This window comes from Bison bison, unplaced genomic scaffold, assembly GCF_000754665.1.
Source record: "Bison bison bison isolate TAMUID 2011002044 unplaced genomic scaffold, Bison_UMD1.0 scf7180017863885, whole genome shotgun sequence".
Lineage (NCBI taxonomy): Eukaryota > Metazoa > Chordata > Mammalia > Artiodactyla > Bovidae > Bison > Bison bison.
In genome coordinates this window covers 243,472-256,338 of record NW_011494457.1, presented here as the reverse complement: position 1 = coordinate 256,338, position 12,867 = coordinate 243,472, and the positions used below count along the sequence as shown (strand labels likewise).

Below are 12,867 nucleotides of genomic sequence, written 5' to 3'. Positions count from 1 at the left end.
TATAAAAAGGAGTCAACTGAATTCCTGAATTCCAAAGCAGAAAAATAATTAGCTGAAATTAAGACCTTGAGGATACTATTCGGTTCATAAAGGTTAAGGTGTCAAAAGAGAGAGCTCAGTACTGGCAACAAAGTTGAAAAGTTATAAGGGAAATCCTGAAAGGGAGGGAGACTCAGAAGGAGTCTCATATTCCATTTGTAAACTCTGCCCAAATTCTTGACCAATAAGACACACATTTCTACTTTCCTATAAAAGGCATTACTGGAGCCGACCCCGGCTGCCTGGGCCTCACCTACCTGCAGCTTTGCCCCGTGCCCTCCACAGTCAAGACTGGCCCCCATGGCAGGCCCACCCTGTGCCCTGCTGGGTGCCCGATGGCTTTGGTGTGGGGTTTGGACTGTCCTCCCACTGAATGAAGAGGGCGGAGCAGTTATTCTGCGTGGAATAAATGGTCCCAAGTAGAGCTGTGGGGAGAAGGCAATGGCACCCCACTCCAGTACTCTTGCCTGGAAAATCCATGGACGGAGGAGCCTGGTAGGCTGCAGTCCATGGGGTCGCTAAGAGTTGGGCATGACTGAGCAACTTCACTTTCACTTTTCACTTTCATGCATTGGAGAAGGAAATGGCAACCCACTCCAGTGTTCTTGCCTGGAGAATCCCAGGGACAGGGGAGCCTGGTGGGCTGCTGTCTATGGGGTCGCACAGAGTCGGACACGACTAAAGTGACTTAGCAGCAGCAGCAGTAGAGCTGTGTTAACTCCTGACCCCACTACAGCCCCACTCTCAAAATCAGGTCCTCGCTTCAACACAGTAAAAACCATGGTGAGAGTCTTTTGCACCCCCGGTTCCATTCTCATGGTCTGGAACGGGCCCAGCCCTGGAGGCTGCTGTTGGGGAAGGCTCCCCCCCGGCACCTGGGTGTTCCTGAAGGCCCCTGTGGTCTGTGGAGCGGATCCCTGGTAAGTTGGTCCTTTTGGGCAGCACTTGATGACCTGGCCTTGAAAGATGCTCTTGTCCGGCTCCATGGTGGCCTGGGCTGAGCTCTCAGTGGCAAACTCTATTATGTAGGCATAGCCCTTGAGGGTGTCCAGAGAACTTGCCACCCAGGATGGGGACCCGGTGGATCTCACCACAGTGGTTAAAGCCATAATATATGTCTAGGGGAAGACCCCAGTGAATCGTGGGGGAGGGGGGGAAGATAGCACTAGAAATTATAAATATGTGGGTAAATAGAAAATGCCATATATTTTATTTTAAATTTTAGTGTTAAAAGCGTCGCTGTTGTTCAGTTGTTAAATTGTGTCTGACTCTGTGAGTCACCATGGACTGCAGCGTGCCAGGCTTCCCTCTTTCACTGTCTCCTGGAATTTGCTCAGATTGAGTCAGTGATGCTATCTCACCATCTCTTCCTCTGCTGCCCCTTCTCCTTTTGCCTTCAATCTTTCCCAGCATCAGAGTCTTTTCCAATGAGTTGGCTGAAGGAAAAGATTTGAGGTGAGAGATAGAGACAAGAGCTGGTGAGCAAGGTAGGGGGAAAGATCCTGAGACGGAGGGCGATATGGGGAAGGCAGACTAGAATCCAGACCAGAAAGAGAGTCACCTTGTGCTGAGAACCCATGAGGAAGGAGGAGAAAGGGTGTACTGGATATGAGGGAAGGGTCTTATTGTTCTTAATAATTAAATGTACTGAACATTCATGAGCTGCACTCTGTATGTCATGGCCTCCGTATCTTACTGTCTGGGGTCACCTGCCAAGCCTGAGGGTTTGGAGTGGTTTCGTTTTTTCCATGAAGAAACTGGAAAAAATTAGAACAGCCACTGCAGAAAATGGAAGAAGGAGCTGCTGAGACTCTGAGAAGATGGAGGAGCAGTAATTTGTAGTGGTCCAGTTTTTCAGGTCTGGGCTTTTTTTCTTTTTTTTTTTCCTATGCTGAGCATCCCAGGGATAGAAATGAAAAAGGCAGATATTTAAATTTAAATAGGCCTATGATAGGGATTGACCAACTTTCAGCCTGGACTGAATCTGGCCCACTGCCTGTTTTTGTAAATAAAAGTTTTATTGGAAAACAACCATACTACTTGGTTCACATATTGTCTTTGGCTGCTTTTGTGCCACATCAGCAGAGCTTAGTAGTTCAGAGACCGTATGAACCACAAATCCTAAAAGGTCTCCTATCTTGTCCTTTATATCAAAGTTTTGATGACTCCTGAATTAGCAATTAGCAGCAAGGAGACTTCTCTGATGGTCCAGTGGCTAAGACTTCATTACAGGGGGCACAGTTTCTATTCCCTGGTTGGGGACCTAGGATCCTGCATGCCACCCAGCGAGGCCAAAGAAAGAAATCAGCGGCAAGTAAGGTCCCTTGGACTGCAAGGAGATCCAACCAGTCCATTCTAAAAGAGATCAGCCCTGGGTGTTCTTTGGAAGGAATGATGCTAAAGCTGAAACTCCAGTACTTTGGCCACCTCATGCGAAGAGTTGACTCATTGGAAAAGACTCTGATGCTGGGAGGGATTGGGGGCAGGAGGGAAAGGGGACGACAGAGGATGAGATGGCTGGATGGCATCACCGACTCGATGGACGTGAGTCTGAGTGAAATCCGGGAGTTGGTGATGGACAGGGAGGCCTGGCGTGCTGGGATTCATGGGGTCGCAAAGAGTCGGACACGACTGAGTGACTGAACTGAACTGAACTGAACTGAAGGCAGAAGACATTCAGCAAGAGAGTAGCCAGAAAATGGCTAAAGTGATGGATCCTGGGATTCTAGACTGGTTTAAGAAAGGAGCCAGAACCAAGAGGACACTGATAGAAAGACAGAAAAAAGAAAGATCATTGCATCTATGGTCTCATTGCATCAATGAGGCCAAAGTGCAGATGTATAAAAAGGAATGTGAAAGGAATCCATAGAGCTGGAAGAAACTGAGAAGAAAAAGTAATCTTGGAAAACAAGGTTTCAAAGTAGGGCAGTTGTGAGTGATGACATTCTAGGGAATACTCAGAGGAATGGCTGAAGGTCATTGTGGTTGAGGAATTCAAGAAATGATGAGACTAAATGTATGTTAGTCTCCATGGATACTGGGTGGTGGAGTATAACAACAGAGTACTTTTTTTCTGGTTTTCATTTAAGTGTTTGTTTATAGGAAGGGTCCAGGTCCAATGTCATAAAACTCTTTGGAGATAATGAACTGGACAAATTAAAAAAGTACTTGCATATTTTAGCGGTTCTCAGATACCAGGGAGACTATCTAAGGCAGCCAGCTTTAATATCTTTACTGAATGAGAGGAATGAATTTGCTGCAGCAACCTCCTTTGACCTTTTGATGCTCAGTACCTCTGTTCTGAGAACAGCCCATTCCTTCTGCTCCTGTGCTTATTTGTCTGAAGCTCAAACTGTTGTTTTAGGTCGTTAGTTTAACACGCACTAAAAAGGAAGAAGGAGCTAGTACATACTTCGAAGCCAATTTGGTGGCAGGCAGCTTTCCTTATAGTCTTATAAGCCACAGTCAGGGTGAGTGTGTTAGACACACTGGATTTTACTTTCTAATTTGGTGGAGGAAAAAATTATCTGTACTTTGTCTTGTTGAGATAGCAGTGACCATTCTCACTGGCTTCCTCCTCTCTGTCTCATTTGGTTCCATTTTTTTTTTTACTCGATTTCAGCAGTAGTTGCTCTTTGTAGCTGTTTTTCAGTTCACCTTTGCTAGGAAAAGAAACTAAAGTGACACACACACCGAAGACTCATTTTCAATGCCTTTTTCTTTTTGCCTATAAAAGCCTTTGGAGTTAGAACGATTAACAGTGTCCCTGAAGCAATGGGGGAAATGATAGAAAGCAGTTCTACAGACCATCCCAGCTAACTCTGGTGAGCTAGTGGTCAGTGTGGGCCACAGGCACCATGTGGAGAAGAGCGTTGACGGGAGAGGAAGGCTTATCACCCTCCAGGGAAGTCACGGCCAGGGTGCTCCCGCCCCCTAGACAGGGCCCCAGCAACCCTTCCAACTGTGCAGCTCCTGCCTGCTCTTGTGCAGACAGAAAGACGCACCGATTTGATTTTTTTAATTTAATGAACTACATTTATACTTCGTAAGCAAGTGAGAAAACTCATCTTTAATCCAATAATCCAATTTTCCCAATAAAAACCCAGCATAAGTGATTTATAACTACTTAATAATAAGCAGCAGACTTACTAGCATTTCTCTCTAGCCCCATGTTACTCCTAAATCTGGTTCTTTTATGTAGCTTATTTATAATAATGATACTAAAAATAAATTTTCAAATATGGCAGCTTTTAAAAATTGAGGTCTAATTCCTGTACCATAGAATGCACCCTTTGAAAATGGACAGTGTAGTGGTTTTTCAGTGTATTCTCAGAGTTGTGCAGTCATCACTACTAATGCCAGAGCATTCCCATTACCCTCAAAAGTTCTGTACACACGAGCAGTTGCTCTCTGCCTCCTTTATCCCAGGCCCTGGTAGCCACTGTCTACTTTCTGTCTCTATGGATTTACCTTTTCTGGACATTTCACGTGATGGAGTCATGCAACATGAGGCCTTTTGTGATTAATTTCTTTCACTGAGCATCGTGTTTTCAAAGTTTACCCACAATGTAGCATAAATCAGTAAGTCATTCCTTTTTGTGGCTGGATATTATTCCAACGTATGGATAAACACATTTTCTTTATCATAATCAGTTCACAGACGTTTGGGTTGTTTCCACTTTTTGGCAGTTATGAATAATTCTGTTACAAAGAATTTTGTAAATGTTTCATTCTTTAGCCATAGAACAAAATCAGGATAATATAATTCCTGTGTGTAGGTAACTTGACAGCCATTCTATATTAGTGAGGAAAACTGAAAGAGATGAATTGGAGAATGAGAAAAAGAAAAAAATCCCTCTCTTGTACAGTGAACTGTTTACCAAAGACCAGCTGCTCGCAGAAAAATTTACATTTACTGCTAAAGATAACTTTAAATATTTCCAGAAGTATTTGTTATCTTATTTTTTTCAACCCAGTACTTCCAAATGCTTTTTAAGTTTAAAATTGTAGTATAATAATTAACAGTGTGTGCGTGCTAAGTCGCTTCAATCGTGTCCAACTCTTTGTGACCCTAATTAGCAGATCCAGTGTTATTTGTGAGTATAAAAAATTAGAGATAACACATCAGCATTTGGAAAAATCTTGTCACTGCTATCTTCAAGCGAGTCTGGCATTCATTAGCATGCCTGTATCACACAGTGAGACTTTTAAATCCAGCCATTTGCTGCAGCTGATTTGCAATACTTGCTGCATTTCAGCTCTGGGGGGCTGACTGTACGAAGAGGATGCTCGTTAACAACCTCCGCAGTGAGCCAGAGAAGGGTCACTAACCGGGGAGGGAGATGCGCCCTGAGGCGCAGTGTGCAGTGGCTGGTACAGCTGCAGTGTGTTTGGAAACAAAAGTAAATTGGCGTGCAGCAATTAGAGATGAAGTGGGTTCTTATGAGCAAAAGCATCAAGCAGCCTACGAATCAAAGCTGCAGAACTATAAACAGTGAGAAGCTGTTCACTCAGCAGTTGTAGCTACGCAGCAGGAGAAAGGTGGGCATACAGCAAGAAGCAGTGATTCTCTGACCAGAGCACGTAGCAGAAACACCTGCAGGTTTGTTCAAACCCAGTTTTCTGAGCCCCAACGCCCAGTGTCTGATTCAGCTGGTCTGGGGTGGGGCCCTAGAACTTCATTTTAACAAATTCCCAGGTGATGCTGCTGCTGGTTCAGGAACCCCACTTTAAGAAACACTGGCATTAAACTGGGCTTCCCTGGTGGCTCAGCTGGTAAAGAATCTGCCTGCAGTGTGGGAGACCTAGGTTCGATCCCTGGGTTGGGAAGATCCCCTGGAGAAGGGAAAGGCTACCCACTCCAGTATTCTGGCCTGGAGAATTCCATGGACTGTATAGTTCATGGGGTCCCAAGAGTCAGACACGACTGAGCAACTTTCAGTTTCAGCATAAAACTGAAGCCAGGTACTCGTCATGTCACACGTGTGTGCCTACCATAACTGTGTTATCTTTAAATATATTTGTTGTTGTTCAGTGACTAAGTCGTGTCCAACTTTTTGCAACCCCATGGACTGCAGCACGCCAGGCCTCCCTGTCCCTCACCGTCTACTGGAGTTCACCCAAGTTCATGTCCATCAAGTCGGTGATGCCATCCAACCATCTCATCCTTTGCTGCCCTCTTCTCCTCCTGCCCTCAATCTTTCCCAGAATCAGGGTCTTTTCCAATAAGTCAGCTCTTCACATCAGGTGGCCAAAATATTGGAGCTTCAGCATCAGCCCTTCCGATGAGTATTCAGGGTTGATTACCCTTAGGATTGACTGGTTTGATCTCCATGCTGCCCAATGGACTCTCAAGAATTTTCTTCAAATCACAATTCAAAAGCTTTAGCATTCAGCCTTCTTTATGATCTAGCTCTCACATCCGTACATGGCTACTGGAGAGACCATAGCTTTGACTATGCGAACTTTTGTTGGCAAAGTGATGTCTTAGCTTTTTCATACTCTGTCTGGGTTTGTCATAGCCTTCCTTCCAAAAAGGAAGTGTCTTCTAATTTCATGGCTGCAGTCACCATTCACAGTGATTTTGGAGCCCAAGAAAAGAAAATCTCTATCATCTCAATTCCAAAGAAGGGCAATGCTAAAGAATGTTCAAACTACCAGACACTTGTGCTCACTTCCCATGCTAGTAAGGTTATGCTCAAAATCCTTCAAGCTAGGCTTCAGCAGTACTTGAATCGAGAATTTCCAGATGTACAAGCTGGGTTTAGAACAGGCAGAGGAACCAGAGATCTTTAAATATATAAGATAACATTATACTAACATTTGACTGAAATATTATTTTCCTCCTGGCCTTCTTAAATCTTCCTTATGAAATCATTCTTTCTTACCAGAGTAAACTATTTCTGGAATAGTTCCTTAGTACTCTCACGTGTGTGGTTTGGGTCCTAGAATCCTAGAATCTCACCAAGGATATATAGCTCTGTCGGCTGATGCCTTGATCTTGCCTGAAACGTTCCTGCCAAATGGTTGCTCAGGCTGTGCATGAGCTCCATGAGTGTTAAGAACCTCACCGCTTCCAAAAGCAGCGCGTGTCAAGTGTGGGAAACCACAACTATTTAAACGTTTTCATTTTTCAACTGGACTGAAATCTCTTTTCCTGTTACTTTCTCCTGCTAACAGCAGTTCCAACATGTACACAATATGAGAAATGGAAGATAAATATTACTAAGATTTTCTGATTGTTTTCAATTAACTAAATATAGCCTCCTACCCTTTGTCTTCCTATCTGTTTTGGGGTAAAGATTTGCATATACATGACTGAGCGATTTCACTTTCACTTTTCACTTTCATGCACTGGAGAAGGAAATGGTGGCCCACTCCAGTGTTCTTGCCTGGAGAATCCCAGGGACAGGGGAGCCTGGTGGGCTGCTGTCTTTGGGGTCACACAGAGTCGGACACGACTGAAGCGACTTAGCAGCAACAGCAGCAACCCTTCTACATCCCTCATCATCCTGGTTGCCTGCCTTCTCAACTTTATATCTAGAATTTAACATAACTCTCTAATAGAGTAAAAATAATTATAATATACTAGAATGGTGTGGATGTAGAGCTTAGTGGATTAGATTATGTGCTTTAACATCACAGACTTGAATTTGAGTCTCATCTCTACCCCTTTTTAGCCTTGTGATCTTGGGAAAGTTTCTTTGCTTCTTTGAGATGCCTTTGCCTCATGTTTTAAATGGGATTATGAAGCCTATTCCACAGGTTGTTGTTGGAGTGTGGTGCTAAATAAAGAGAATTCGAAAATAGCTAATTGAAAAGCAGTTTAAATCCTTAGACTTTTCCTCCTTGTCAAACAGATGAATAGTTGCCCTGAATATTCAACCAACTCTCACAACCTCTGGCAGAAGTCTAGAGATGTGTTTTCTGGAGAAGGTACATGGAGGGTCTCTGAAGTGAGATGCTAGCCACTGGAGAACGTGTTACTCTAGCCTGAGAATAGACCAAGAAAGACAAGGATCCAGGATATATTGATGGAAAATAGGAGGGTGGCATAGAGATGTGTCCAATGACAGCTGTGAGTACAGCCCAGAGAGTTGCAGAGTGACTCAGGACACGCATATATAGAGGCTTCCGTCACTGGCAGGATGGTAACCACATACCCTCTTTTTAATCCAAGGATAGCATGTTGGATAAGCCTGACCTGGATTCTTAAGTGTGCTTGTCCTGTCTTGACCGTTTGTTAATGAAGTTCCTACTTTCCTTTCTGTGGCCTGCTGCTGCGCCGGCTGAGAATACTCATTTCACCCCCTTAAAGTTTCGTGATTGGAATTCTCTCCTGAGAACTGGAGCTAGGCACCAGGTGGCTTTGAAGCCAAAAATAGAAGCTGTCTGCCCTGGCCACATTTTTAGACAAGAGGTCCAATTTAGTTTAGAATGACATGAATATGTAAAATAAATAAAATAAGAAAGAAAGATAAGTCTTGTGTGCTAAGTGGTAAGCATTAATCTCCCTCTTCTATGACTTATAGTGAATAAGGTTTTGTTTTTTTAATTATTTTATTCTCAAATTATTCTCACTGTTATTTTATTTACTTTTAGTTTTTGGCCATGCCTCGTGGCGTGTGGGATCTTAGTTCCCAGAGCAGGGATCAAACCCATGCCCGCTTGCAGTGGAAGCACAGAGTCTTAATCACTGGACTGCCAGGGAATTGCCAATTAAAATTTTTTTAAAGTAGTAAGTCCAGAGTTAATTTCAAAGACTTCGGCACTGGAATTTGACAACTTGTATCACCTTTTAAGGCATACGAGCTCAGTCACATCAGTCGTGTCTGACTCTTTGCAACCCCATGGACTGTAGCCACCAGACTCTGTCCATGGACTTTTCCAGGCAAGAATACTGGAGTGGGTTGCCATTTTCCAACCCAGGGATTGAACCCATGGCTCCTGCCTTGGCAGGTAGATTACCACTGAGCCATCTGGGAAGCCCACCCAAGGCATAAATGAATAAAAATAGACATTCCAAGGAGACAAGAAAATGATCTGTGTCCAATAAAGTTTGGAAACACTTGAATAACTTACAGGTGGCCTTTGAATACATGGGTTCAAACTGCATGAGTCTACTTATACACGATTTTTTTTTCAGTAAATACATAGAACAGTACTATACAATCTGAGGTTGATTGAGTCTGCTGATTTGGAACTGCAGATATGGTGGGCCAACTGTAAAGTTATATGGGGGTCTTTGAATGTGGGGCGGGCCAGCACCCCAACCCCCATGTTGTTCAAGGGTCAACTATACTATGGATTTCTCAGAACCTTGAATATGCTAACGGATATTGTTAATCTCCTAATGGGAGGCACAGTGTGCGATTGGCCAATTTTATTTGACTTTGAAACCCAGTTCTCACAAAACATCTTTTTACATCTTAAAGGACACAGTGTTCTCCATAATGGTTTGGGAAATAATGATTTAGAATAAAGTGTGAAAGAAGAGGTTTAATATGATTTTTGCCTGAAGGGAAGTTAAAAACATTATCAAATCTTTAATTTTATGGAAAATAGGCTTAGAATGCTTTTCATTTTATTTGTAGTTTCTTGGTGGAAAAAAAAAATTATATGCAAGTGTTAAAGTGTCCTGGATCTCGGATGGGTTGGACTCAGCCTTGACTATATTTGACTGTTGAGAGAAAAAGCTCAGTTTTTTAACTCCAAGGCACTTGTAGTTGGTGGTTCGTTTTGCCATAATATTTTCTGTTAAAAACCAGAAAAAGAAGGAATCTAAGTTACAGGTTTCTTAGACTTTCTGTTTTAAATGTCAACTTAAAATTCCGGCAGTGAGTAGAAGAGGGTATAATATTCTACTTTTCTGCTCTCTGATAAGTGTAGTGTAAAAATATATTGGGCAAAGTTTGAGAGTCAAGATGAATATTGATATTTCTATTTAAGTCCCTTTTCTAGGGTATTATTGATGTATCACACATCTTTAGATTTTCTCTGTTTCCTGCTTTGGTTTTATTTGGGCCTATTGTGACTCTTTAACATATAAAATTCTAAGTAGTTTATGCTGAGACCAGATAGAATCTGACATTGTAAAATTATGTAAGCTGTTACTCTTATTTGTATGTTGCCTAATCTGTGTCTTTCATTTATACATTTTAGTTTCAGCTGCCTCTGAGGGAACATTCTCCTTTTCTACTTTATCTGTGTCATCCCCTGATTCAGCCTCTCCAGTGAAGTCTGTTCATCCCTTACCCCCAGTTTTGGCCGGACCTTCCTTTTGGACTTTGTCCCGTCAACAATCTTCTTCTGCCTCTGTTAAAAATATAGATAAGACAGCCAGGATTCATCACCCTTTCGCTCCTAGGAGTCCATTGTCCTCCGATGAAAAAGAAAATGAGCACCTCAACCTACTGGAAATTCTTCCAGACAACTCTGGTTCTGCCGAAGAGAAGACAAGTTCTATTTCTAGCAGTAATTGGGTAGCGTTTTCCACTCAAAATGTAGACCATTTCACCTCAATGTCCTGCTCTAGTTCTCAGGCAACCAAAGACCTGTCTAGGGAGCCTGAAGCAGACAATTCCACTAATGTTCTTCTTGGGGAGGTAAAAAATGCCATAGTCACGTTGCACGAAGACCTGAGCATGGTGATACGAGAGCTTAATGTCATCAGTAGCCGTCTGGTAAGCATGAGTGGCTCCAGTCCACAAATAAGCAAGTCTCTGCAGTTCCCCCAGTATTCTGAGGCGGGCTCAGATCAAGTCTAATTATCTCAGTAGCTATTTTTGATAGAACACAAAACATTTTATAGATTCTCATACTGTGCAAAAATAGAATGATAGTTTGATTATTCTTTGTCAGGTTTATTAAACAAGTATACGTCAAACCAATAAATTCGTCTGGGTGGTTTATTTTTTAAAGAGAAAAAGAATCACCTTTGATAATATTTTCAGGTTTAAATATTAGTTCATTTGAAACTGAAGAGAATTTCATTCCTCCATGCTCTGAACTTTACCTCAAAATAACATTGAGCAGTAGTGAAAGTTGTGGTAATGCTTCAAACAGCAGATGACTATGCAGAGTTCCTGGATAAGTTGGCAGTAAGAAGCCTCTCATTTTCCATCAGTATGGAGCTTCATCGTTAACAAGCCTTTGCCTTGTCTCAGGAGAATTGAGTCTGGGGTATATGTTTCACACCTTTTCATGTCACCTTTCAGGTTCTGCAAAAAGGGGCCAAAAATCTTTCCCTTCTTGTGGATGCCACAGGTGGTTGCGAGTTAAGTTGAGATAAGTAGGGCATGAAATAGGTGGGGTTTTGCTGTTTTTGTTGTTGTTATATGCAAAGTGAATTTAAATGTGTACCTTTTTCTTGTATTTTGGAAAATAAATTTGGTGTTTTTAGTCTTTTATGTATCTTTTTTAATTCTTTAAGACAGCTTTTTAAATAGAACTGTCTCAATTATTTATGGGGGAAATGATCTGGTTTGGGGATTACAGACCAGTGATTCTCAATCCTGCTGCGATTAGAGTCACCAGAGAAGCTTTTGTTTTGTTTCATATTTATTTGAAAGAACAATGTAAAGGGCTCCATGTACCCATTGTTCAGTCTCGGCAATTACTAACCAAAGGCTAAAATAATCTCTGATAATTTTGAAGAAATATGAGACATTTAAAAAAGAATTCTAGTGCTCTGGGTGCTGGTCCCAAATGAAAACTGGTTTTCGTCATGCACACTGGGTTAAGAACCAGAGGACCCTGATAGTGCAGGAACGTGGGGTGAGGAAATAAGCCAGTCGGAAGGCTGTTGAAGTTACCCGGATAAGAGCTGGACATGGCTCAAGCCAGGGTCAGCACAGTAAAGGTAAATGAGAAGTGATTCACTTAGGGGTTTGCTGATGAGTTGGATAAAATATGTGAAAGAGAAGAGTCAAGGATAAACCCAAAGGTATTGGACTGAGCAACTAAAATTCAAGATGAAGTTGCCATCAACTAAGATGAGGAAAGTTGCAGATAGAAAAAAATTTAGGGACTTCCCTGGCAATCCAATTGTTCAGACTCTACTCTTCCACTACAGAGGGCATGGATGGGTTCACTCTCTGATCAGGGAACTAAGATCCCACATGCTGTGTGGTGTGGCCAAAAAATACAGGTCCCTCTAGTCAAGGCTATGGTTTTTCCAATAGTCATGTATGGTTGTGAGAGTTGGACTATAAAGAAAGCTGAGCACTTTAAGAACTGATGCTTTTGAACTGTGGTGTTGCAGAAGACTCTTGAGAGTCCCTTGGACTGCAAGGAGATCCTAAAGATCAATCTTAAAGGAATCAGTCCTGAACATTCATTGGAAGGACTGATGTTGAAGCTGAAACTCCAGTACTTTGGCCACCTGATATGAAGAGCTGATTCACTTGAAAAGACCCTGATGCTGGGAAAGATGGAGGGCAGGAGGAGAAGGGGACGACAGAGGATGAGATGGTTGGATGGCATCACCAACTCAATGGACATGAGTTTGAGTAAATTCCGGGAGTTGGTGATGGACAGGGAGGCCTGGCATGCTGCAGTCCATGGGGTCACAAAGAGTCAGACATGACTGAGCAACTGAACTGAACTGAACTGAAATAATTTTTTTTAATTTAAGGCATCCATTTTTTAAAATTTCAGATGTCTATTAGATAACCAAGTAGAGATATCAAGTAAACAATTGGATAGAAGAGTGAGTTTGAGAGAGATCTAGATTGAAATGGAGGCTAGTAAGTGATTTTTATTTAAAGTTATGGGACTAGATGAAATTACCAAAGGACTCAGTGTGATAATGGAAAGAAGTTGAAAGCC

General features: G+C 42.3%; 1 protein-coding gene across 1 annotated transcript in view; it reads left to right on the top strand.

The window, feature by feature from the left end:
• ENTHD1 (ENTH domain containing 1) overlaps positions 1-10,805 on the top strand; it is an 84,482-nt gene extending 73,677 nt beyond the window's left edge. Inside the window, exon 6 of the mRNA XM_010833738.1 lies at positions 10,201-10,805. Coding sequence (XP_010832040.1) covers positions 10,201-10,805 — 605 coding nt within the window. The remainder of the gene's footprint in view (positions 1-10,200) is intronic.
• Positions 10,806-12,867: the final 2,062 nt, after the last annotated feature.